The sequence below is a fragment of the Nomascus leucogenys genome, chromosome 22a (assembly GCF_006542625.1).
Source record: "Nomascus leucogenys isolate Asia chromosome 22a, Asia_NLE_v1, whole genome shotgun sequence".
Taxonomy (NCBI): domain Eukaryota; kingdom Metazoa; phylum Chordata; class Mammalia; order Primates; family Hylobatidae; genus Nomascus; species Nomascus leucogenys.
In genome coordinates, this window is record NC_044402.1 from 132,695,453 (window position 1) to 132,723,445 (window position 27,993).

A 27,993-nucleotide genomic window follows, 5' to 3' on the forward strand; every position below is an offset into this window, starting at 1 on the left:
TGGCAGAGTTAAATCAAAAAAAGAAAACTTCAGGCCAGTATCCTTGATGAACATCAGTGTAAAAATCCTCAAAAAAATATTGGCAAACCGGGTTCAGCAGCTCATCAAAAAGCTGATCAAGTAGGCTACATCCCTGGGATGCAAGGCTGGTTCAACATACGCAAATCAATAAATGTGATTCATCAGATAAAGAGAACTAAAGACAAAAACCACATGATTATCTCAATAGATGCAGAAAAGACCCTCAATAAAATTCAACATCTCTTCATGTTAAAATCTCTCAATAAACTAGTTATTGAAGGAACATACCTCAAAATAATGAGCGCTATTTATGACAAACCCATAGGTAATATCATACAGAATGGGCGAAAGCTGGAAGCATTCTTCTTGAAAACCCTCATAAGACAAGGTTACTCGAAAACCCTTATAAGACAAGGTTGCTCTCTCACCACTCCTAGTCGACATAGTATTGGAAGTTCTGCCCAGGGCAATCAGGCAAGAGAAAGAAATAAAGGTATTTAAATAGGAAGAGAGGAAGTCAAACTATCTTTGTTTGCATTGCAGATGACATGATCGTATATCTAGAAAACCTCATTGTGTCAGCCCAAAAGCTTCTTAAGCTGATAAGCAACTTAAGCAAAGTCTCAGGATACAAAATCAGTGTGCAAAAATCTCTAGCATTCCTTTACACCAACAACAGGCAAGCTGAGATCCAAATCACAAATGAACTCCCATTCACAATTGCCACAAGAAGAATAAAATACCTAGGAATACAGCTGACAAGGGAAGTGAAGGACCTATTCAAGGAGAACTATAAACCGCTGCTCAAAGAAATCAGAGATGACTCGAACAAATGGAAAAACATTCCATGCTCATGGATAGGAAGAATCAATATTGTGAAAATGACCATATTGCCCAAAACAATTTTTAGATTAAATGCTATTCCCATTAAACTACCATTGACATTCTTCACAGAATTAGAAAAACGATTTTAAAATTCATATGGAACCACAAAAGTGCCTGAATAGCCAAGGCGATCCCAAGCAAAAAGAACAAAGCTGGAGGCATCACGCTACCCAACTTTAAACTATACTACAGGGGCCAGGCGGTGGCTCATGCCTGTAATCCCAGCACTTTGTGAGGCCAAGGCAGGTGGATCACTTGAGGTCAGGATTTTGAGACCAGCCTGGCCAGCATGGTGAAACCCCATCTCTATTAAAAATACAAAAATTAGCTAGGCGGCACACAGCTGTAATCTCAGTTACTCAGGAGGCTGAGGCAGGAGAATTGCTTGAACTGGGGAGGCAGAGGTTGCAGGGAGCCGAGATTGCACCACTACACTCCAGCCTGGGCGACAGAGCAAGACTCAGTCTCAAAAAAATAAAAATAAATAAATAAAAATAAAAATAAACTATACTACAGTGATTCAGTAACCAAAACAGCATGGTATTGGTACAAGACACAGACGAATGGACCAGAGTAGAGAACCCAGAAATAAGATTGTGCATCTACAGCCATCTGATCTTTGACAAACCTGACAAAATAAGCAAGAGGGAAAGGATTCCCTATTTAATAAATGGTGCTGGGAGAACTGGCAGAAAATTGAAATTGGGCCCCTTCCTTACACTAAATACAAAAATCAACTCAAGATGAATTAAAGACTTAAATGTAAAACCCTAAACTATAAAAGACCTAGAAGAAATCCTAGGCAATACCATTCAGGACATAGTTACCAGCAATGATTTCATGAAGACACCAAAAGCAATTGCAACAAAAGCAAAAATTGACAAATGGTATTTAATTAAAGAGCTTCTGCATAGCAAAAGCAAAAGAAACTATCAACAGAGTAAACAGACAACCTACAGAATGGGAGAAATGTTTGCAAACTATCCATCTGACAAAAGTCTAATATTTAGCATCTATAAGGAATTTAAACAAATTTACAAGAAAACACAACCCCATTAAAAAGTAGGCAAAGGACGTGAACAGATCCTTCTCAAAAGAAGACATGCATGTGGCCAACATTTGTAAAAAAAAGCTCAACATCACTGATCATTAGAGAAATGCAAATCAGAACCACAATGAGATACCATCTCAGAATGGTTATTATTAAAAAGTCAAAAAACAACAGATGCTGGCAAGGCTGTGGAGAAAAAAGGAACACTTTTACACTGTTGGTGGGAGTGTAAATTAGTTCAATCATTGTGGAAGACAGTATGGCGATACCTCAAAGACCTAGAGCCAGAAATACCATTTGACCCAGCAATCCCACTACTTGATATATACCCAAAGGAATATAAATCATTCTGTTATAAAGACACATGCCTGCATATGTTCATTGGAGCACTATTCACAATAGCAAAGATATGGAATCAACCTAAATGCCCATCAATGATAGTCTGGATAAAGAAAATGTGGTACATACACACATTTTCTATGAATACTTTGCAGCATAAAAAGGAACAAGATCATGTCCTTTGCAGAGATGTGGATGGAGCTGGAGGCCATTATCCTTTAGCAAACTAATGCAGGAACAGAAAACCAAATACCGTGTGTTCTCACTTATAAGTGGGCGCTAAATGATGAGAATGCATGGACACAGAGAGGGGAACAACACACACTGGGGCCTGTCAGAGGTTGTGGTGTAGGAGGAGGGAGAGGATCAGGAAAAATAGCTAATGGATGCTGGGCTTAACACCTGGGTGATGGGATGATCTGTACAGCGGACCACCATGTTCACCATGTGACCAAACATGGCACATGTTTACCTATGTAACGAGTCTGCACATCCTGCACATGTACCCTTGAACTTAAAAGTTGGAAATTAAAAAAAAAAAGAAAATGGTAAATGTGCTTTTAATAAGACTACAAGATCAACTTAGATTACTTTCTATGTGAATGCTAACAGCCCACTGTAGTTACATTGACTTTGCCTGCTGGCCAGAAGCTCTAATTAGCAGTTATATGTTTTTGATATTTATAAAGGATAGGAAATTAATTATAGATGCAGTTGTTACTAAAAATAGTTCAAAATGTGAGATCCTGGGCAAATTTAAAAAAATCTTATTAAAAAACTGCTGTGCTTTAAAGTTTAGAAACAACTGATCTAGTTCATCCCTTCTGTTTTACAGACAATGAAATTGAGGCTCAGAGAAGTTCCTGGGCTTATCCAGTATCCCACAGGAAATTAGTGAGTTCATTAAAGAAAAATACTTGTACCTCTAGTAGTAGCAGCCAATTTCTAGAATAGATCATATTTTTTAAAGAGCACATCATGGACATTGTTCATCTAATGTCTGCTTCCCTTTTCCCTTTCCCATATGTATACCAATTTTCGTCTGAATATCTGCTTGTGTTCCCCAGATTCCTTGTACTTTGGGCAAAGTTGATCCCAGTTGCCAAGCTGGGTCTTGGTTGCCTTATACAAGTTTTTCTTAGTATACTTCGTTGCCTGTACCAGTAGAACTTTCTGTAGCAATGGAAATGTTCTAATCTATACTGTTGAGTACTGTAGCCACTAGCCACATGTGACTCTTGAGTTCTTGAATAAGGCTGATGTGACTAATAAATTTAATTTTTAAATCGTATTTAATTTTAAATAGCTACATGTGGTTAGTGGTCACTTTATGAGATGTCATAACTTGAGACCATTGCCTCTTCCCATAAGCCCATGACCTAGGTAGTCCAGTCAGGCTGAATCCTGCTTGGAATTCTGTGGTGTAAGTAGTTTCCTGATGGATATGAACAAGGCAACACTTATTCCTTACTGCTATTAGCAGCTATCTTATGGCTTGCTAAGTATTATACACAGATGAGTAAAGAACCGGAAGCAAATCTGTGCTCCTACATTAGATCTAAGGCCATTAGTGAACCTTGGATCAACTAACTCTGAAGCCTTGCCTACCTTTGGACTTCAATTACATGAGCTAGTTTGTCACCTTTGATGTGTAAGTCAGTTGGAGTTGAATTTTCTGTCATTTCAGCCAAGAGCAACTAAGCAGATACAAAGGTACTGCTAGGCTTCATGTTTTATATAAGGCTTTTGAGTTTCTGATGGGCATTGTCACGAACAAAATTTGTAACTGAGGGAGAGGGCTTCTTTGTGGTAAAAGATGATGTGAACAACCTCTAGTTCCACTCTGCTGCTTGCTTGCCAGGTAACTTGGACAAATCAATTTTCTTCTTAGATCCCACGGTTTTCATGGGGCTGGAGGCCATTATCCTTTAGCAAACTACATGTAAGTGAGGATTATGCTATTTTACAACTTTAAGAATAGGGGCATGAGTGGGTTTATACACACACCAGGCTTTATGTGACTTGCTGGGGAAAGAAAGGTGAATACAAAGTAAAATCTGGATACTAGTCTTCGGGTGCACTTAGTCCTTAAGAAGAGAGACCATAACAGATGTGCTCTGGATCTTGCCTGCTGTAGCTCCTTCAGTGGGAAGTCCCCTTACTAAACTGGTAAATACAGTCTGCTCTTGTCCCCAGGGCCTTGCTTGGACCATGAGTAGACTCCTGTCCCAAGGAAAACCAACACATTGACTGGCCAGTGATCCACTAGATATTTTTCTTCATGGCTTGAGAGCTCTGGAGCTGAGATGTCACATGGAGTTAGGGCTGGAAACAAAGTTGTTAGGGAACAGAGGCTCTAGCAACTGTAGACAGTGGCATGTAGACAAGAGGAACAGATTTGCAGGGAGAAGGAGGGACCATTCAGAGAGGAAGGGGGGGACAAGGTAAAAGGAGGTGTGGTAGAAAAAGGGAGAGAAAAAAAGAGGACAATGTATTTCCTGGGCCTTGAACAGTGAGTAGGGCTTGCCAAGTGAAAGAGGGTGAAGAATATTCTTGGTATGAACAGGGTCACAGAGCTGGATGGTAGGTAGAGTAATACCTATAGTGGGATTAGTACAAGATGCACAGTGGAGAGTCTGGAAAGGAGACTAGAAAAAAAATGGGCTGTGGTGAGGTTTTGCAGAATTATCTATGGCTGCTTAGAGCTCTGGATTGTGAAGAGTCATCCAAGGTTGTTATAGAAAGGAGACTTGTCATTAGAAAGGGGAGAAACTGGGGTTTGGCCGGGAACCATTAAGACTAGAGATGCTGGGGAGAAAAATTATGTTCCAAAAGAAAAACTATAATACACCTGTTCTTAGCTGTCCTTGAGTTTCCTACAGCTTGGACTATATCCTAAATTCTTTGTGGGCTATAAGTCTCCAAATCAGAGCTTTCAAATCTTTACTTTTAAAACTGGGAATTGCACTGCTCATTCCAGTACTCAGTATTTACCTTATAGTATGCTGTTCCCTTATGCGGTACTAAAACTATAGATGACAGTACTAACACCTTTGCCATGCAAGTCTTGGAACCCCAGCCAGGCCTGCATGAATATGCTTAGACAGTTGCAAAGTGGTTCCACTCCTTTTATCTTAGGGTCTACACCTATTCCCACTATGCCCCTGATAGCAGGAAGAAGTTAGAATGGTCTTCACCCTTTTTCCATCTTCATTAGCCAACACCTTAAGATTAAGGTATTATAAAACCTAAAGGGAGGGATTGAAACCACCATTGCAAAATTGTAACTGAGTCAGTGAAAGAGAGCTGACCTAACCAACTCCATCTTGCCTCTAACCTCCAAGCTATCCTTGTTCCTTCCTGGGAGTGGGCTGAACCAGCTTTGGGAGGAACTTAGTTTACAGTTTAAAACAAAGATGATAACAACCCTTTCCCAAAACAAACCTCCTTCTTGCCTGAAGACTAGATTGCCTTTGTAGGACTAACAAGTTAGGCACAAGATTACAAATTATGGTTTAGGAGTCATGCAGCTGGAGCTACAGGATTCTGACCCTCCCTAAACTGCTCATAAGATCAGTGCTTGAGATATTTTGCAGATACTGCACTTGATGGATCAGCTGGCACCACACAGATTGATAAACTGGCTTATCTGATCTTGTGGCCTCCACTCAGGAACTGACTCAGGGCAAGAGGACAGCTTCATTTCCCTATGGTTTCATCTCAGACCCAACCAATCAGTACTTTTGACTCACTATTCCCTTACCTACCAAATTATCCTTAAGATCTCTGATCCCTGAATGCTCAGGGAGACTGATTTGAGTAATAATAAGACTCCACTCCCTCCCATTCCCATCCCCCCACCCCAAAGACTAGAGATGCTGGAAGACCTGACTAATAGCAACAGCGCTGGAATAAAGAGGAAATAATAGATGAACAAGACATTTCAGAACTAGAATTGACATGGTTCCATGGCAGATCTGATACAGGACTTAGACAGAGAAGGATGAATTAATGAGAGTAACTTGGTTTCTAGCTTAGCAACTATGTGGTGCTGATGCTCTTAAGTAAAAAAAAAAAAAAAAAAAAAAGACTAAGGGTAAGAAGGACTATGAATTCAGGTTGTGATTATATGTTGATTTGAGTTTCATAAGGGACATTCAGGTTATGACATCCAATGGGCAATTGGAAATAGAAGTATAGAACCATAGGAAGGGTGGTGAGAGTTATACATCTGAATCTTGTCAAGCTATGGGAAATCTATGAGATTGTCGAGTAAGTGGACTATGATTGAATTACCCAAAGTAATCATTGTCCTATAATACCAGAGCACAAGCTGGAAGATAGAGAAAACTCAGGCATGGGGGAGGGTGTTTGAGAAGTAAATCTGATAAAGATTTTGAAAGGCTTGAAGAAAACCTAGAAGAAAAGCATCTGGAAGTGTCTTAGTCTGTTTTCTGTTGGTTATAACTGAATACCTGAAACTGGGTAATTTTTATGAAAAGGAATTTATTTCTTACAGTTATGGAGTATAAGAAGTCCAAGGTCAAGGGGCTGCATCTATTGAGGACCTTCTGGCCAGTGGGGTCTCTCTGCAGAGTCCCTAGGCAGCACGGAGCATCATATGCAGAGGGAGCTGGATATGTTAGCTCAGGTCTCTCTTCCTCTTCTTACAAAGCCACCAGTCCCAATCCCATGATAACCCATTAATCCATTAATGGATTGTTCCATTCATGAGAGCAGAGCCCTCCTGATCCAATCACCTCTTAAAGGCTTCACCTCTCAGCACTGCCACATTGGGAATTAAGTTTCACCATGTGTTTTGGAAAGGGACAAATATTCAAACCATAGCAGGAAGTAAGAAGAAAGGGATGATTACTTTCAAGGAACAAAGGAATGCCTGTTTCCCTTAGCAGGTGTCAGGTGATTGAAGATTATTTTTATAAAAAAAAAAAAGAAAAACAAACCTAATTCTGACAATTATTTGGAATCAGTCTGTCAGCCCCTTTTGCATTTAATCTTTATATCGTAAGAATGTATTAAAAGAGAAAAGTTAAATTTGGTATTTACTGAATGAATGTACAGTATACTCAGGAACCTGAGAATCAGCTTCACGTGGGATGTTTTATGTCTTCATTCTCACTTCTCCCTGAGATTCTGAGGCTGTTTGCCTGTGAATGATATGGTTTGGCTCTGTGTTCCGACCCAAATCTCATTTTGAATTGTAATTGCCATGTGTCGAGGGAGGGAGTTGATTGGATCATGGGGGCGGTTCACCCCATTCTGTTCTTGTGATAGTGAGTGAGTTCTCACAAGATCTGATGATTCTATAAGTGGAAGTTCCTCTGTCACTCTTCTCTCTCCTGCTGCCTTGTGAAGAAGCTTTGCCTTCCACTATGATTGTAAGTTTCCTGAGGCCTCCCCAGCCTGCAAAACTCTGAGTCAATTAAACCTCTTTCCTTTATAAATCACCCCATGTCAGGGAAGTTATTTATAGCAATGTGGAAATGGGCCGATACAAGCCTGGCACAGTGGCTCACACACAGGATTACAGATCCTAGCACTTTGGGAGGCTGAGGTGGGCAGATGGCTTGAGGTCAGGAGCTCAAGACCAGCCTGGCCAACATGACAAAACCCTGTCTCTACTAAAAATACAAAAATTAACCTGGCATGGTGCCGGGCACTTGTAATCCCAGCTACTCAGGAGGCTGAGACACAGGAATCACTTGAACTCTGGAGGTGGAGATTGCAGTGAGCTGAGATTGCACCATTGCACTTCAGCCTGGGCAACAGCGTGAGGCTTGGTCTGAAATAAAATAAATAAATAAATAAATAAATAAATAAATAAATAAATAAATAAATTAAAAAAAAAAAAAAACACAGATGAATACAGTGAAGTTAAGCTTCAGGTCTTCAGAGCCCAGGAAGGGAAGCTCGAGACAGTCAAGTAGCTCTTCCCTTTTCATACCTCTGGTCAGCATATGCCGGGTTTATTCAGTTGAGTAATGAAGCGTTTTGGGTAACTTGGTGTTTTACCTGTGTCTTTAAGGTTTATGTATTTTTTCCTTTGTTAGAGACCCTTTCATGGTCACTATGTGGAATTATCCTTGCTTACAAGTTCATCCTACTGTCATTGATTCCTCTTTGGATCACTCTAAATAATTCTCATTCTCCTTAGAGAATTCACAACTAGGTTTTTCAAGTCATGCAGCAACATGCCAAAGAAAATCTTTGCCTGACTAATAGACTTGGAGTAATGATGGTTATAACCTGTTGAGATTTTTAAAAAGCTATTGAAGAGTCTAGCCAAGCCTATTGGCTAAAAACTGAGTCATGTGGCTCTGAATGGGGAGAGGGAACTGACAGCTGCTCTACTCTGGCTATAGAATGTCCGCCATTAAGGACAGATCTTATTTAACATTTTACAATTGAAAACTCTCCCTGGTTTTCAGATAATGCTTAAAACAAAAAACAAAAACAACAACAACAAAAACCCCACCCAGCTCAAAACGTTAAAGAATGAATATGCCACCCCTCTTTCTGTAAGTGGAACCAGCCATCCATACTTCATACCTTTTGTCTAGTCTCTTGAACAAAAGCTCAGCTGCACTGTGAAGTCCCACATGTCTGCTCCTCAGCTAGCTAACCCCCATGTGGCTGCTCCCCTTGGCTCTGACACTCATTTCAGCCCTGTTTCAGAGCCCCTTTGGTACCTGCTTCTGCACTTTAGACTACTGCACCTGTGACTCTGCAGTTCACCCAGGCCTCATTGCACCTTTTCTTCCAGGTATGAATATGCTCTCTGGGCCAACCCTGGTGCAGTGGGGCCAGGATCCAAACCTGCCTGGCTAGCTCTGTTTACTTCTCCATCAGGGAAAAGGGATCCAACAAAATGTGGCAGCACTCTTAGTAGGACAAAACAGTACTAAACAAGAGCTTTTGCCAGTCATTCTTACCTCTTAGTGCTTCATTTTCCTTATTTGTAGGAAACCTTCATAATAAGTACTTGTCTTGGTTACTTCACAGATTCTTATGTAAATCAAATGATTCTTGCATAGATCAAGTGAGGTAATGGAAGGGAAAGCACCTTAAAAAGAATAAAGCATAGCATTTCATTATGGGCATTTTCCAAACCATTTTTTGAAGCCTGTTACCTCTTGAACTAGCAAGTGTCAAATGAATCTTCCTGCAGAGGTTCTCAGACCACATGGTGTCAGTGATGAGCTTTAATGACTCTCTGGCTCCCCTTGCCCACCAGGGGCCTCTTCCCTGCCTCTCCAACCTTTGCTCTTGCATCTGCCCATTCAGACCTTAGGGCCAGCCTAACCAGGCTCCGTATTTTTCCTGAACACTCCCTTTCCTCTTCTGCCCTTGTGTGTCTGTGCTTTATCTTTTCTGACATGAATGCCACCTAGTTCCCCATTTCCTGTGAAAAGGCCTCCCATTCTTCAAATGTCAACTGTCATTTTAGATGTGTATTAGGTATCTCTCACTGTGTAACAAATAGCCACAAACTTAGTGGCTTCAAACAACACATTTATTATCTCACAGTTTCCCTAGGTCAGGAACCTGGATAGGGCCCTTCTGGGTCCTCTGCTTCAGAGTTCCTCACAAGGCTGTAGTCAAGGTGTCGGTTTTCTGAAGGCAGACTGGGGCAAGATCTGCTTCCAGGCTTTTGTGATTATTGGCCAGATTCAGTTCCTTGTGGGCTCTTGGACTGATGACCTCAGCTCCTTGCTACCTCAGCTGCCTCCTCCATGGGCCTCTCTATGTGGCCGTGTGCTTTATCAGATCCAGAGAGTCAGCTGGCAAGATGGAAGTCACAGTCTTATGGAAGCTAATCATGGAAGTGACAGGCCATCATCTCTGCAATATTCTGTTGGTTAGAAGCAAGTCCCAGGTCCTGCCCACACTCAGGTGGGGGTGATCATACAGGGCATGAAGACCAGGAGGGTGGGGGATTATTGGGGACCATAGTAGAGTCTGCTTGTCACAGATGGTTCCTCTATCAGCCTTTACTTATTTCTTCCAACCAAATGTGTGATCTTTTCCTTTTGTGAGTCTTCTTTATAGCAGCGTATTTTTTCCAGTTTACAATTCATGGCTGGTGTTTTTACAGTTGACTTACAAATTTTTTTCTCATGTAACTGTTTTTGCTCATCTTTAATCATCCACTTGCAACCCCACAACAGTCTTGTATTTAGCAACTGTTGTGCAGAAGGCGCTCCTTCTTTCCATCCTTTGAAACTAAAGAAGGACCAAACTAGTTGCTGTCTTGTTTAATTCCTGAGTATTTTTCTCCACAATAGCCATATAGCATCCATTATAAAACCTTCAGATTTGCCAATTTGGCATCAAAAGCAGTGACTCATTCATGTCTATATAACCTGGCTGGAGTGATCCATGTTAGCCTGATTTGCGCTTAGAGCTGAAGCTTGTTACCTTGTAAAAGAGAAGCAGTTTTCCATCAAAGATGCATCAAACATTAGCTGTTTCTGAGTGGTGCATTGTTGTGTTTCCTAGGGGCCTTCATGGATCTCAGAAATAATGCTATCTGTAAAAATGAATTTATTCTCCTTTAATCTATCTAGCTTCTTTTCCCTTAATTCACTTGGTAGTCCTGCTGTTTTCAGGTCACGCCAAATGATTTGAAAAAGAGGACTGGCTCTTGGGGAAGTAGCATTTTAATTATTTCCCTTTTGTCGAGCAGTAGGCTGGATATCATTATTTCTGCTGGAGATGTTCAAGAGAGTGAAATATTGAATGTGCTTTAAGAGGCTTGGAACATAAGAGAGATATGATATGTATTTCATATATGTGGGCTTGCAGACTCAATTTGACTCATCTAGTCTAGCTTCCCATGCTTTGAGGCTAACTTGCTTGGATGGCTTAACACCTTTTTTATTTTTTGCAGTTTTAATGGGTAGCTAGCTAGTCCTTAGAAGACAGGTGAAGAAACACCCGTTGGACTTTAGTAAACACCATATTTCTAGTGTTGACATGATCGCATCACAGTAAGATATGAAGCTTGGCCTCTTTCAGAAAAATTCAGATGGAAGTCTACTTAAACTTGGAGGAATCATTCATCTGTTGAGTAAGATGCAGAATTAGTAAGTTAAAGCCAGCTAGAGATGGAAGCATACAAGTGTATGTACCTACATTTAGGGTCTTTGGGGAGCCATCAGACTAAAAGTCAATTAAAACTTCAGTAGAGAAATTTAAAAGTGGTTTCTCCTGGGCAAGAGAAAGATTTGGAGCAGAGAGTGCTCAGGGAAAAGCAGAAGAGTGTTGAAGATGTAATTAATACAGTTAGTAGCTGGGAATGGGAATCAGTGCAAAGCCCCATTTGAGAAGACCCTGTGAGGGACTCCAGTTTGGGCCTGAAAGCCACAGTATCCTCAGGTCCAACTCAGGAATCTGAAGCCACTGCATGGCCAGCTTAAAGAGGAGGGCGACCAAATCTTGCCAAAATGTGTACCACCTTTCTTAATCTCTTACCAATCTGTAAATTAGAACAATGAAGGGAAATTGGGTAGTGAAAGGATGTTTTTCCTCTCTTATTCCTTGGGTATCAGCTTCCTTTTCATTCCTTTATTCATCTTACGCTCTAATATGTTAAGGCTTTTTTTCCCCCAGTCTCTGCCCAGCTTATACTCTCAGATGATGTTATCATAGAATTAGTATACCCAGCCTCTACCGTAAGATGTAGAACCATATCCCCGGCTTGGACAGAGGACCTCATTATGCTTGTGTTGCATTGTGACCCCAAATTTGAAATGTGTTCAAAATAAAGTTGATTGACTCTTGCAGTATCTGTCACTTAGGCATATCTCTTAGGAATCATGTTTTCTTTTCCATTTTCACTTCCATCGATGCTGTTTGGATTCTGAAGGTAGTGTGGCAGCGTGGAAAGAGGATGAGGTGCTGGCATCCATGAGATTTAGGTTCGAATCCTGCCCCAGCCACTTCCAAGCTGGTCACCATGGGCAAGCATGTTATTTGATATGTGTGAGCCTTTAGAGATAAGTTCCCTTATCTCTAAAACCAGCATGATAATCCCTGCCTACCACGTGGGACTGTTGGAGAATATTAAATGTGGTATGTATGTAAACCACCTAATACAGTGCCAAGTGCAGGTGACGGGCTCAATGACAAGCTACCAATGGTTAGTTTGAATGCATTGAGCACAGTGCCTGGCATGTTCAAGGCCATTGTTTTGGGATGTCATTCGCTTTCAGGTCTCCCCTGGCATTGTGGAACACAGAGCTCTGTACATAGTGGGTCTTCTCTACCTTCCGTAGCACTTTCAGCAGATGTGTTTGGCTTTGATGTTTCAGAGGAAACAAAAGCTGACCCCTTTGTGATCCCCTGCAGCTTACAGCCACCAGATTTACAAATGGCTTATGTCTAATCTCCTCCCCTCCTGCATTTATTTCGATACAATGAAGTTGGCATTTCTCTGTCCTTCTGCCGGAGTTAACCCTTCCCCTGGGTTCTGCATCACATCCCTTCCTGTCCAGGGACCCCTCCCTTTCCTAATTGTGCCCACTTCAACCACGCCTTCTTTACTGGTTCCTTCCCATCAGCAGTTAACCATGGCCAGGCCTCCCTTATCTTAAAAAAATAAAAATTAAAAGCCATGTCATGATTTCTGTCCTCCCCCTACAGCTTCCACCCTGTATTATTCCAATCCTTCACAGCCAGACTTCCTGAGCTTCTTCCACACCCTCATTCCCACAGTCTGCCTCCCACTCAATTTCCCAGGCACAGCATTCTGACTTCACTTTTCCTTCATTCAGATTAGTCTCACTAGGGCCACCTGTGACCTTGTCACTAAGGCCACACTGCTGACTACACTTTCCCTATTGAAATACTTTCTTTCTTTGTCTTCTCTGATTCCATATTAGCCTGATTTTTCACCTACCTCTGACCACACCTCAGTTTCCTTTGCAAACTTTTCTACTTTTGCTTTTCTTAAATGTTCTTGTTCTCCACTATTCTGTCCTAGGTTCTCTTCCCCTCTAATTCTGAACAATCTCCCAGGGAAAGAGTCTACTCATTCATTTGCTGTCTGTACACAGGTGACTCTCTCATTTCTATTTCCAGCCCAGACCTTTCTTTGAAGTGCCAGATCTAATATCTGACACCTTAAACTAAAAACTGACTGAATTTATATCCTTTCTTGGTTGCGCTGAGATATAGTGGTGGCTCACACGCCTTAGTGTGCACTGGAATCACCTGGAAGGCTCGTGAAGCTACAGAGTACTGGCCCCCACCCCCAGAGGCTCCGAGTCTGTATGTCATGGACGGTGCCTTTTATTTTGCATTTCTAAGAGCTCACAGGTCATGCCTATGCTGCTGGTAAGGAAGCTCTGTTATAAGGAAATCAGGTAGTCTTTCCCACACCCTACTCTACCCCATATACCTCCCCACTTCCCCACTAGCATCTAAATATTATAATTTTGCCAGTTTTGCCTTCTACATACCTCTCTAGCCAGGACCTTCCATTCCCTTGGCCACTAGTCTGATTTAGTGCAGTAACCTATTAACTGGCCTCCTGCCTCCAGTCTCACTTTTTCTGAATCTGTTCCCTGTTCAGAAACCTGTCTAAGCTTCTCAATACTTTAATCATGTCAGCCTTTTGCCACCATTCTCCTATAGCTCCCCATTGCCTTTGTGATAATCCAAACTCTGTAATGTTTACCTGGCCTCTGCCTATCTATGTAGTACCTTCTCTTGTTCCTCCTTACTCTGCACAGCATACACCAGGCACACAGAAAAATATCAGCAATTTATATATATAGCAGTTACTGAGTGCTTACTGTGTTTTAGCCCCTGTGGCACTTTAACAGACATTAATTTCATTTAATTCTCCCATTGACTCCTTAGGGTAAGTTACATTTTACAGACAAGGAAATGTGACCTATTTTGTAATGCTGCCATTGTCCTGTATACCAGTCCTGTCTTGCCAGTTGTGTCCAAAATAACAGGGTTGGATTCACTCATAACTCGCTACAGGCCAGGCACGGTGGCTCATGCCTGTAATCCCAGCATTTTGGAAGGCCGAGGTGGGTGGATCACCTAAGGTCAGGAGTTCAAGACCAGCCTGACCAACATGGTGAAACCCTGTCTCTACTAAAGAATACAAAAATTAGCCAGGCGTGGTGGCAGGTGCCTGTAATCCCAGCTATTCGGGAGGCTGAGGCAGGAGAATCACTTGAACCTGGGAGGCAGAATTTGCAGTGAGCTGAGATTGCACCCTTGCACTCCAGCCTGGGTGACAGAGCAAGACTCCGTCTCAAAAACAGAAAACAAAAAAAACAAAACTCACGCCAAGAGACAACAACAACAACAAAAACATTAATAGTATCTAACAATTTTTTAAATATGTACTTGTGCCAGGGCACTACATGTAAACATAACTCATATAAACTATTTCCGGTGTGCAAAGAAGGAAATTCAGAGACAAAGAGTAATTTATTTGTTCGGAGCCACATAGCTCAAGCTCATAGGATCTAGGTTTGAATTTAGATCTTGTGACTCCAAAGCTCATGCTATCTGTCATGCCTACGGATGGAAGCAGTGAAATTATATATAAGGAGAGCTGTTTATCATTAGGTAGCTTCTAAAATTTAAAACCCATCACTGTCTATAACTGAATTATAAAATTTTCCACAACCCTCCCACCTTAATTGGAACCTACCCACATACACCCATCTTTCTTCCAGATCCCATCGTGCCTTGGTGGGAAGAGCTTGGACTTGGAGTCAGATTGGGTTCTGATGCCCGTCTACTAACCATCTCCTTGGATGAACCCTGGGATAAGTTACTTTACTTCTTTGAATTGCTGGTTGCTTTTCGTTAAAACTCAGGATATTAACAAGCAATGGGTTTCTGAAAGAAAAAAAAAAAACCCTAGGATAATAATACTTTCCTCATGGGGTTGCTGAGACAAATGAATGTGAGTACCCACTTCTCTCCATCCTTGTGTCTTAATGAGATAGTACCTTATCTGACAGTGCCTTAATGGAACATTAGGTACTATTGTAATGGCTTCCTTACCATCTCCTTGCTTGTGCTTACACTGTCCCCCTCCCCTATTCTTACCCATCACTGCTCCCCATCTGTGCTCTACACTGCCACCTGAAAAAGATTTCTAAGATACAAATCCTAGGGACTTTCCGTTAATCGTTATGGTGGGCTATTAAATACAACAGGAGGAAACTACTGAAAACCAAAGGCAGATACACCCTCCCACTGAAACAACTAAAAATATTTGGATTAAAAAAAATCTCAAAGCATTAAAGAACTGACGGGCATTACCAGGTTAAAACTGGAATTGATAAGACATTGTAGATTTGACCACCAGTTGTTGGGGACAGAAATAAGGTCCAGACTCTTTATAAGAAGCTGGAACCCCAAAGGGCTACACCATCAGGGTAGACATGAAACAGCAGCTCTCACATGGAAATGCAGCCCAGGTTCAAGCTGACTGGGTTAATCAAAGAATCTAAAGTCTTGAATTGGTTTAAGGACTGGTAGTGCCTCTGGATTTCTGGCAAAATCAAGTGGAAGTTCTTTCAAAAGAAAGGTTTCTTCAACCTAGGCCTCAGATTATTCAGTGACTAGCACGTAAACATAACCAGACATCCAAGGAAATCATACTTCAAAGACAAGAACCATAAGAAACCACAGACAACAGAAGCAGCTCTTCAAAAACATCATCAGGTACTAGAATCATCACAGTCTAAAAAATGTCTGTTTGAAATCAGACTTCAAAGACAAGAACCATAAGAAACCACAAACAACAGAAGTAGCCCTTCAAAAATATCATCAGATACTAGAATCATCACAGTCTAAAAAAATGTCTGTTTCCCCTGTTTAAAGAAATGAAAGATAACTTTGAAGATAACTCTGAATTATGACATAGCAAATTGGAAAAGAAACCAAAAAATCCTTCTAGAAATAAACATTAAATTAACGAAATTAAAAAGTTAGTGGATGAAGAAAAGTGTATGTTTCAGATTAAATATTTTGAAGAGAAAAAGTCAGTGGATAGATTTAACAGCAGATTGGATAAAGTGGAAGAGAAAGTTAACAAACTGGAAGACAGTAAGAAAAAAATTATCCAGAGTATTGCATGGAGAGACAAATAGAAAATGCAGAGGAGAAGGCAAGAGACATAGAGAACAGAGTGAAAAGGTTTAAATAAGTTGAATTAGAGTTTTAGAAGGAGATGAGACAGAAAATGGGCAAAGGTGAAATTTGAAGACAATGGCTGAGATTTTCCAAAGCAGGCGAGATACCATTAAGCAGATCAGTGACTGCAAGTCTTAATTTTTTTAAAAAAATCCAAATTTAGATACACCAGGAGGAAACTACTGAAAACCAAAGGCAAAGAGAAAAAAGCAGCTGGAGAAAAAAAAGGTTGTCTTCAAACGAGCACTAGACCGACCAGGATAACCTTTTCTCATTAAATATAATTTAACCATTTCTCATTAAATATAATTTGATCATATTATTCTCAGAATTTGCAATGGTTTTCCATCACTAAAATATAAAATAGATACTCTTCAGAATGTCATATGAGGCCTTTCATGGTCTGGTCCCTACACCTCGTTTATACACACAAGGCTTTCCTCCTTCTCAGTTCACTCTTGCTTGTGTGCCTTTGCACACTCTCTTCTCCCTTTCTAAAATGCTCCCTAGTCCCATCCACCTAGCTATTTTCTACTTAGCCTTTCCATTCTCAACTCAAGAGTTTAGCCACTCTGTCAAACTGTGGGGCTCCCATCTCATTGCCCTTAGGCACACTGCTTGCCAGCAGTCATGAACATCATGTGCTTTCAAAATTTATTTGCATTTTTGCCTCCCTTCCAACATAGGAGCTTCCTGAGGACAGAGCTTGATACTCCATCAATATTCAGGATGCTCACTGGGTTGACTCCAGCATTTCAGGAGGTCCCATGCCATTTAAGTAATATCTTGATACAGGTTTTCATGGCTCTTTTCATAGTGTCCCAGTTCTTGCTAGTGTGGAGAACAGGTCACCACCGTCAGCACCAGCATCCTGCATGCTGTCATTGACTGGCTCCCCCTCTTCACTACTCCTCTTTCCTCAGTGAAGCTGGAATAACAATACCCACTTTACCCATAGTATAAGTTGTAAGTTAAAAGAGGTAATATAGGCGAGCATGCTGTGAAAATTCTTTGGCATCATACATTTTCATTAGCTCCATATCAGAGTGAAATTTGCTTAGGCCTAGGGATTTTGTGAAGAAAGGAGCTTATTGGTGCTCCTGAAGACTGTCCCTCCCAAGTCTTGCCTTGACAGGAGCTAGATGTGGGGTCCTAGAATGATCATAAGCACTGATCGTATGCCCAGCAAGCTTGCAGCATCACAAATGATTATTCACAGTGTATGTTACCTTGCCCCTGTGAGGACTTGTGTTTTCATTTCTACATTTCACTGGAGAGAGGAGGGCCCATAAGATAAGTTTTCCTAGTTGGTTTTGAGAGATCCAGAAGGGACATATTTTCATTTACAAATACATACTGCATTCTTTTCATTGAACTCTTTGGAAATTGTAAATTTCTGTGGCCCTCCATTCAGAGATTGAACCAGCTTGGATTTCTCAGCTTTGGGCTTAAATCACTGCCATTATCTTAATTTGGGTTCTGATTGTGTCTCACCTAGATTCTAACCTCAGCTTTCTGAGATCTCTGCTACCATTGTCTCTTCATTCCAGGGTGCCATCAAATTCATAGCCCTAAAATACATGTGTGATATGTAACTCTCAAGAGAAGAATTGCCCTGGCTTTTATAATGCTTTATAGGATAGTGTCCTAGCTTGTCAGTTTCATTGTCTGGGCCTGTATGTTAGAAAGTATATTCTGTAGAGAATAGCATTAAATCCTAAAATATCAATGGCTTAAACAAGAAAGAAGTTAATTTCTATCTCACGTAGAAGAAGATCAGAGACAGGCAGGCCAAGACTTGTAGGATAGCTCCGCAGTCTTCAGCTCATTCTGTTGTACTGCTCTGCAGAGTAAAAAACACCCTTGACCTGTGGCCTCCAGGACCAGGATGAGTGATCAAAGTCCAGCTATCAAATCCACATTCCAGCCCGCAGGATTGAGAAGAGAGAGAAGGCTGGGCCTCTGCCCTGTAAGATTACTCCTGGAAGTCACTAACAACACACTTTCCCCAGAATCTTGTTGCCTAAAATGTAGACATGCAGGGATGTGGCTGAGGGATGCGGCCTTTTAACTAGGTGGCAGTATGCCCAGCTAAAAATTGGAGTTCTTTTTACTAGGAAAGAAGAGGCTGGATAATTGGGCAGTAACTAGTCCCTCCCACAGGGCCATTCTACCAGCGTTATTTCCCCCCTATTCTAGTCCCTCTCTAGCCAGCACTGTGTCCCCAACCTGTTAGTAGCTACAGTAAATCTTTTACTGGGCCTTTACCATGGCAGGTCCACTCAGATCTAGGCCTTTCACAAGTTCTGGCCTTTGTCTGGAGTGGCCTTCAACTTCCTTATTTCTCTTTGAAACATCTATATCTATATATCCTTCAAGGCTCACCTCACTTCCTCAGTGAATTTTCTTCATTAACAGTGACAGAACATTATCCCTTACTTTTGCGTATAGCAGTGTGGTGCACTGGAAGAGTTGCATGGATTTAGTGGTTGCATGGACTTGCATTTGAATATCCTCTCTCCAGCTTGGGCTGGAAAGTTTCTCAGCATATAAACTGTTTGTAAAGCAACAGCCCAGGTCTATCTTCTGAGTTCCAGACCTTCATTTTGAATTGCTTACTCAGTTTCTTCACTTAAAAGTCTCATATGTGACCTGTCAAGTAGAACCACCTCCGAAATAGAATTACTGATCTTTACCCCTTCCTCTCATCTTTCCTGTGCCATAAGTGATGCCACTGTCAACCTAATTGCTGGTGTCAGAAAGCTGGAAATAATCCTTGACTTCTCTTAACTGATAATCCTTAAGCTCTCATATGTAATTATCGCCAAGACTATTCAACTCCAAAATATATCTTAATTCCATCTCCAATGCCTGCATCACAGCTCCATCCTCTCATGCCTTGACTATTGCAGTAGCTTTTAACTGGTCTCCCTACACCCACTCTTAGCCTGCTCTTATCTTGCCCTGGGCAATGTTGCTCTCTTGCACAGAATCCTTACCCATCTTGCCGTTGTACTTAAATTCTGGCTTCTTATATTCTGCAAGGCCCACACCTGACTTGGCACCCATCTACCTCTCATTCTCATCTCTAGCCATGCCCATTCTTGCTCACTGTGCTCCAGCCATGCCTCATGGTCTTTGTTCTGGTCCTTGATTGTGTGAAGAACTTCCTGCCTTTGCCCTTTCCTGTGTGCCATTCCTATCCTGGGTCTCTCATTCTCCTCTTCACTCCTGTATACACTGTCCTCATGTCTCAATTTAAATTCTTTCCTGATCTCTAATCTAAATCATATGTCCTTTCCCCCTTCTTTTTGGGATTATTCTTTCCTTCTTAGCATTTATCACGGTTTTCATTTTTTTTTGAGACAGGGTCTCACTGCGTCACCAAGGCTGGAGTGCGGTGGCACGATCCTGACTCACTGCAGCCTCCACTTCCTGGGCTCAAGTGATCCTCCCACGTGAACCTCTCAGGTAGCTGGGACCACAGGTGTACACCATCATACCTGGCGGATTTTTTTTTTGTATTTTTTGTAGAGACAGAGTTTTGCCATGTTGCCCAGGCTGGTCTTGAACTCCTGGGTTGAAGTGATCCTCCCACTTCAGCCTCCTGAAGTGCTGGGATTACAGGCATGAGCCAACATGCCCACCCTATAATTTTATATTTATTGAGTGATTATTTATATAATATTCCCACATTAGTCTATAGGGCTGGGATAATATTTAACACTAGATCTTCAATGCATTAATGTGTTCAATAAATACACGTGGAATAAATGAATAATAAGTGATCTTGTGATTAAATAATGTCGTAGAGTCTCATTAAATTGACAACTTTGCTAATTTTTTTTTGGTTTGTTTTTTGGAGAGACAGGTTCTTGCTTTTTTGCCCAGGCTGGAGTGCAGTGGTGCAATCTCGGCTCACTGCAGCCCTGAATTCCCAGGCTCAGGTGTTCTTCCCACCTCAGCCTCCTGAGTAGCTGGGACTATAGGCAAGCACTGCCATGCCCAACTAAATTTTATATTTTTAGTAGAGACAGAGTTTTGCCATGTTGCCCAGGCTGGTCTTGAACTCCAAGGCTCTAGTGATCCTTCTGCTTTGGCCTCCCAAAGCACTGGGATTATAGGCATGAGCCACCCCAGACCAGCTGACAACTTTACTATTCAGTGTGGCAAGACATGGTTGTTGGAAATGTATTAAGGTGATTCATCTTTTCAATCTGGCATTGTGTTTCCTTATATCCATTGACTGTTATCTATGATTCTCACCTGTAAGGCTTTAAACCTTGGTTTAATTTATTAGAAAGTAACTTTGTCTGAACAAAGCCTCATTTCTGCCAGGATATCCTTCTGAATATAGAACCTGAAAAAGTCATGTTCAGGTCTGATAGAAAATCATGATTGGGCACACTTCTATGGCTTGCCCTCTCTCTTAAGATGTAATTTGGTATAACATTTTGAACAGTCGACTTGCTGTTGTTGGGATGGAATCTGAGGTAACAGTCATTTGAAGATGGAGCCATCAGTGATCATCACAGAAAGCTGTTTGCCCAGGTTTAGGCTGCCTTGGAAACCCAGTCCTCTCACTGCAATGTCTTGATTGCTAGCATTTGAGACCAAACTAGTTGTCAAATATCTAAGTAGAGGATACTTATTCATGGTAATTCCACGCTTTGATTTTTTTTTTTTTGAGGCAGAGTCTCGCTGTCGCCCAGGCTGGAGTGCAGTGGCACGATCTTGGCTCACTGCAGGCTCCGCCCCCCGGGTTCACGCCATTTTTCTGCCTCAGCCTCAGCCTCCCGAGTAGCTGGGACTACAGGCACCTGCCACCTCGCCCGGCTAATTTTTTGTATTTTGAGTAGAGACGGGGTTTCACTGTGTTAGCCAGGATGGTCTCGATCTCCTGACCTCGTGATCCGCCCGCCTCAGCCTCCCAAAGTGCTAGGATTACAGGCTTGAGCCACCGCGCGCGGCCCACGCTTTGATTTTTTTCCTCAGTTACTTTGTTCTGCAGAGCACATTGGTGAGGTATGTTATGGAACAAACAGATCAACAACTTGGGTGGTTTTTTTTCTCTCTACAATTATAAAAAATGTTGTTTTAAAAGCATTTGATGATTTTGGAATCCTGAATTATGGGTTTAAAAGAAAAGATGAACCTTGCTGATGTCCTCTTTCACTGATAGGGCAATCTACAATAGGAAAGTTTGTGTTTGCTTTTACTTTTTGGAAAACAATGAGGATCCTGCATTCAGAGGGCACTTCAGTAGGTAGATTTCAGCATAGATGGAAAAGCAAACAGTTGATCATTCTTAAACCCTGGTAGGTCAGCTCATGTCAGTGTTTCCAGAGTACGCCCAGAATGGTAAAAGTTGGCTTTAAGCTGAGTTTTTGCTAAAAGGCAGCCAGTCCTGAAAAGGATTGATTTATTTATTTTGGCCTTGGCAACATCTAAATGATGATAAGTGCAAGTTTCTCTTAGCTCTCTGGAGAGGCTCCCATGTAAATTGGTTGTGACCCCTAGAATCCAGAATCCCTAACATAGTTGGATAAGAATATTTTGTGGGGAAATCTAATGTAACAAGTAAAGATTCAAAATTTTAAATGTTTAGAAGTGTATAATTTGCCGCTTTTGTTTGTGAGTGTTTTTAATACTTCTGGTAGAGAGCCTAACTGCCTCTTTCCTCAGGAGATGTGGTTTCAGTTTCTTGGGTGAATGTGCATTTTATAAGTTTTTTAAGAAAGGAAATTAAACATTAAAAGACTTTAAGTACTTTACTCTTTATATAATGTCACTAAGAAAAAGCCAGGAAAATCAGGGTTGGGTTTTTAAATTTATTTATTTAATAAATATAATCTATTTTCCACCATTTTGTTTGTTATGGCTGGTACCAAAGTACTTTTAAAAGTTAACACTTATTACGATTTTGTTTTATTTCAGCAGATGTGCATAATAAATTAACCTATCTCTATTCTTCATTTTGGGCTCGGGCAGCATTTAACATCTAGTTTTTTGGCATTTTGACACACAGGCTATTTAGTTTAATTCAACATAGTTTGATGCTCTCCACTTGTATGATATTTATGATAGTATGTGAATAATGTTAAGTAGATAAAATGAGGTCTGCTAAGGCTGAGTGCTCAGCCTGAGTATAATACTGGTATGTGACAGGTCCACTGGGGGCCTGGGGTTCTTCTGTAAAGTGAGTAGTTTGGGGTAACTGGTATCCAAGCATCCTTCTAGATTGAATTTTAAAATCCCACTAATTGATACGCATGTAGTTGATGACTCCTCTTCTCTCTTTATTTCCCTTTTTAATGTAGGAAGAGAGGATGGTGATGCACCGGTTACAAAAGATGAGACCACCTGCATTTCACAAGACACAAGAGCTTTACCGGAAAAATCCCTGCAAAGATCAGCAAAGGTCATTGCCTACAGATTTTCTCCATGTGTCCAAATGGCTTTCACCTGAGCTGCTTGTTGAAGATCTCGGGTGATTCAGTCAGGACTGTACTTGGTCATTTAATCAGAACAGTTAGAGCAGAGAATCGTAAAAAGTGAATTAAAAAAAAAAAACTTTAAACATATAAATACGAATCCATCTTCCTGCCTTTGGATAAGGGGTCAAGGCCTTTTCTTTGAGTGTGGGTATGTTGATTGGAGTTCTGTGTTATCTTTCTTGCTTAAACCACACTTGTAATGCAGCATTTATCACTTCCAGTTTTGGTGGTGTGAATGGAGTGAGAATTTAGACAGTGGAGAAGCAGTATGAATATAGACTCTTTTCAGATTTGTACAGTTTTTGCTCCAATTTTTTTTTTGTTACCATGCCCATACCTAATTTAAAAATAATTTTAATGTCTTTTTTAGTTTTTCCAAAGTATTCAATTTAGTTATAGAAACAATTGTTTTTATATTCCTATTTCACCATTTTGCAAATTCACTTGTATTCTTTAATTATATAAGCTAGTGTCATTTTTAGATGTGGGATGAAACACCGCTGACCTCTTCTTTTTTTTTTTTTTTTTTGAAACAGTTTCACTGTGGTTGCCCAGGCTGGAGTGCAATGGCATGATCATGGCTCACTGCAACCTCTGCCTCCCTGGTTCAAGCGATTCTTCTGCCTCAGCCTCCTGAGTAGCTGGGATTACAGGCGCGTACCACCATGCCTGGCTAATTTTTTGTATTTTTAGTAGAAATGGGGTTTCGCCAGGCTGGTCTCGAACTCCTGACCTCATGATCTGCCCACCTCGGCCTCCCAAAGTGCTGGGATTACAGGTGTGAGCCAACATGCTCAACCAAACACAGCTGACTTCTAGCTGTGCAGATAGCTCATAGTGGCAGAAATGGTGAAGGGCAAAGTATAAAGTGGCATAATGGCATGAGACTTTGTTTCAGAAGCATCCATCAGTGTGTTTCATATGGGAATGCAGTGTGCTTACTCTACCCAGCAAGTTGGTTAATAGAGTATTGCTCTTGCATACTGACATGAGGAATTTCTAAATTATACTCTATATATTTGAGTATTAACTGTGCTCCAGGCAGCATGCTAAGTGTGGGAGATTAGAATGAATGGAAAGCCTGGGGATGGATCTGGCTCACAGACCTATTTTGTTTGACTTGTGCAGTATTTAAAAATTTTGACTTCATGGCTTTCAGCAAAAAAAAAAAAAAAAAAAAAAAAGTTGTCAGTGGGCAGGGGTGGGGGTGTTCACATTAAAAATTAGACTTCTGGCTTCTCTTGTCAAAACAAAACATTTGGTAACACTGGGCCAAATTTCTAAATGACTGTAGTCAGAGCTGAGTAGAGGCAGCCCTGGAGCCTGTGTTCTGTGATTGCTACTGCCCTCCAAACATGTTTTCCCTCTCCCTTGTCCCTTCTCCCTATCTCCCTTTCTTTTGGATAATGTTTTTAATGGATTCAACCAAAAATTACAAGGCAAACAGCACTTGCCTGCGAAACTTATGCTATGGTAGAGTCATTTCCATGACAATTAACATTATATGAATTGCAAGTAATGTAGTAATGTCAGCCTACTTTATACACTTCCGTGCTGTCAAACATTAAAACAAGAATTAAAACAAGAAACAAGAATTTCCAGTTCAGACAAGATGGCATAGACCTATTTTTTCTTGCTCCTCCCACTGAGGATAACTGTAAACCCTGGGAAAAAACAAGAGGCAACCAAAGGAGAATTCTGAAAGGTGAAAAGAGGAAGGCAAACTAGTTACGTCAGTACTAGAGAAACAACATAACAGCAGGGACCTCACAACCCCCCAGCAACAACAGCAACAACAGAAGGTGGCCCAGGCCCAGTGTTTCTGAATGCCAACCTAGCAATGGAGAGTGGCCCAGCTAGACTCATTCTCACCCAGATCTAACAGCAATCCCTCCAGCAACACCAGGCAATCCACAGCACCTGTAAAGAGCCCTAATGACTGTAAGTGGTTAAGAGAAGGGCTTTCTGTCCTCCCTGGACCTGCAGCTTCTCTTTCCCACCAGGAGACATCAGGTATCTGAGTGGCTCCAACAAGAAGGATTCTAGAAGTGGCCCAGCCCAGAAAGCCTCTTTGTTTCTGTGGGACTGAGACTCTCGTCTACCCAGAGGCACTGAACATCCAGAGACGCTGGACATCTACCCAGAAAACACCAGGAAAGGGGATCTGGCCACAACATGCAGTCAAGTATGGAAAGCCCCCGTGTTCTCACAGGCAGGAGAACTTTGCTTCTTCACCCAGAGACACCAAGCAGCTGGGTGGCATTAGCAAGGGAGATCTAGTCATATTGGGTGTGTGGTCCAGGAAGCCTCTTTATCCTTGTGGGCCAGAGACTTCCCTCTCTCACTCAGAAACACTGGGCAGCCAGGTAGCACCAGTAAAGGAGATCCTGCCACAACAAGAAACCCAAAATGGGAAGCCTCTTTGTCCTTGCAGGCTGGAGATCCCCATTCTGTACTTAGACCAGGTGGCCTGGCTTGGGGAATTTCTTGCCACCCACATAGGCAGTACCAGTAGAGACCAGTGGGAGCCCCAGTGATACCATATAAACCAAACATACCAAGATAACACAGCAAAGGCTGTTTTCCAAGGAAATTGTCATTGAAACTACAGCCCACAAAAGTAGGTCAGGACCTGCATTTTAAACCTCAACAGGGTGTATGACTGCCTTCTAAAATAAAAGATTTAAATGAGACCCAGAGTGTCTTAACATGATAACCAAAAGGTCCAGGATACAATTGGAAACCACCAGTCATATCAAGAACCAGGAAGATCACAATGTGAATGAGAAGTCAATCATCTGATGCCAACACTGATCTCTTGCAGTTACCCAACAATGATTTAAAAATAGCCATCATAAAAGTGCTTCAATAAGCAATTAAAAACTTTCTTGAAACCTTTGAGAAAATAGAAAATCTCAGTGAAGATTTAGAAATTATAAAAAGGCTGGGCGTGGTGGCTCACACCTGTAATCCCAGCACTTTGGGAGGCCAAGGTGGGCGGATCACCTGAGGTCAGGAGTTCAAGACCAGCCTGGCCAACAGGGCGAAACCCTGTCTCTACTAAAAAAATACAAACATTAGCTGGGCGTGGTGGCACGTACCTGTAATCCTAGCTACTGGGGAGGCTGAGACAGGAGAATCGCTTGAACCCAGGAGGCAGAGGTTGCAGTGAGCCGAAATCATGCCACTGTATACTAGCCTGGGTAACAGAGCAAGATTCTGTCTCAAAAAAAAAAAAAAAAAAAAAAATTATAAAAAGGACCAAATGGGAACTATAGTCCTGAAAAGTACACTAACAGAAGTAAAAACACTATTGGATAGGCTCAGTAGTAATGACGACACAGTAGAGAATCAGTGAACTTGAGGACAGATCAGTAGAATTTACCCAATCTGAACAAAGAAAGTATAGACTGAAAAAAATTGAACAGAGCCTCAGGGAGTTGTGGGACAACAAAAAGATTGAACATTCAGACAACTGGAGCCCTAGGAGAGGATCAAGAGAGTGAAGAGGAAAGGAGAGATTGTGCAGAATGGGGACAGGTGAAAATATATCTTCAGAGAATTTAAGGTTCTAGCAAAAGTTGTATAACAATGTATAATGCTGTCCATCTGTACAATCGTAATTTCTTTTCTGATCAACTCTATACCTTGCGTTTAAGGTTAGAGAATACTGGTGGCTGAAATGTTCCAGGACTGAGGGTTTTTAGGGTGGGGTTAGTGGAAGGACCAGAAGATAAGGCATTTGACAGCTTGGGTAAGAGGACTTGAGGTGATAGGATATGGTGGCTCAAGGCCGGATGCAGTGGCTCACACCCATAATCCCAGCACTTTGGGAGGCCGAGGTGGGCAGATCTCTTAAGATCGGGAGTTTGAGACCAGCCTGGACAACATAGTGAAACCCTGTCTCTACTAAATAAACAAAAATTAGCCAGGCTTTGTGACTGGTGACACACGCCTGTGGTCCCAGAAACTCAGGAGGCTAAGGCAGGAGGTTTGCTTGAACCTGGGAGGCGGAGGTTGCAGTGAGCCAAGATCACACCACTGCACTTCAGCCTGGGTGACAGAGCAAGACTGTCTCCAAGAAAAAAAAAAAATGTACGTGTGGTATTGGTATCGTGTGTGTACACACACACACACACACACACACACACACACACACACACACACACGGTGGCTCTGGGAAGGGAGGAAAGGATTCGAGGCTTAGACGTAGATAACAGACTTGGAGAACAGGCAAGGATTAAAGGTGCTAGAAGTCTTGATGTGGTGAAAAAGCCTGTGGAGTGCAGCACTGGAGAACAAGCGAGCTGTGTGGTGGATTCGTCAGAGGAAGTGTTGGAATTGGAATAGTTCCAGATGATGCTGAGGTGTGGCCGTGAGGACGAGTTGCTGAAATCAAATAGAAGTGAAGGTTGCTGGCATTGAAGAGATAGGGGAACGGTGAGGACAGGATGTTGACTAAGTTACTCACCTGGATGGACGTGGGAGGGCCAGACTGTAAGCCAGGTTTCACAGAGTAACCAGGAGGCCAGGAGATGATAATAAGAGGGGGACCACCTCAACCAGAAGAGGGTGCACATACATACATGAGGCTGGAAGAGTAAAGGTCTGGGCGTGGCAGTGCGGCATGGGAAAACACGGACACCCATTTCAGAGGCTGTATGTGGGAAAAGGAGCATCCTCTTCCTAAATGGGCTGGGGAAGGCAGTCCTTAGGACAGATAGTACATGCAAGGGAGCGGGGGGTGGTGGTCCCACAGCCTTCTTGAAAAGAGGGCACAGCAGTTTGTTTAAAATAGCTGTTTTTCAGGGAAGAAGGAAGAGTTAAGAGGAAGAAAGTAGAGCATGTTTTGGGACTGAGCTTGCATGAGAAGACGGGTGCCCTAAGGTGCTTTCCTGTGGAGTAGTAGCTGGGCGTGACTGGGGGAGAGGTGTGGTGCACTCAATTGGTTTGGAGGTTTCCTGCAGACGGGCTGAGATTCCACATGGAGTCAGGGACATAGAG

At 41.8% G+C, this 27,993-nt stretch overlaps 1 protein-coding gene across 3 annotated transcripts in view; it reads left to right on the forward strand.

Moving 5' to 3' along the window:
- DIS3L2 (DIS3 like 3'-5' exoribonuclease 2) overlaps window positions 1-27,993 on the forward strand; it is a 371,835-nt gene that overhangs the window by 153,415 nt on the left and 190,427 nt on the right. For all 3 annotated transcript variants that reach the window (XM_030802727.1, XM_030802728.1, XM_030802729.1), the window contains exon 7: window positions 22,813-22,913. In XM_030802727.1, the coding sequence (XP_030658587.1) occupies window positions 22,813-22,913 (101 nt within the window). The remainder of the gene's footprint in view (window positions 1-22,812; window positions 22,914-27,993) is intronic.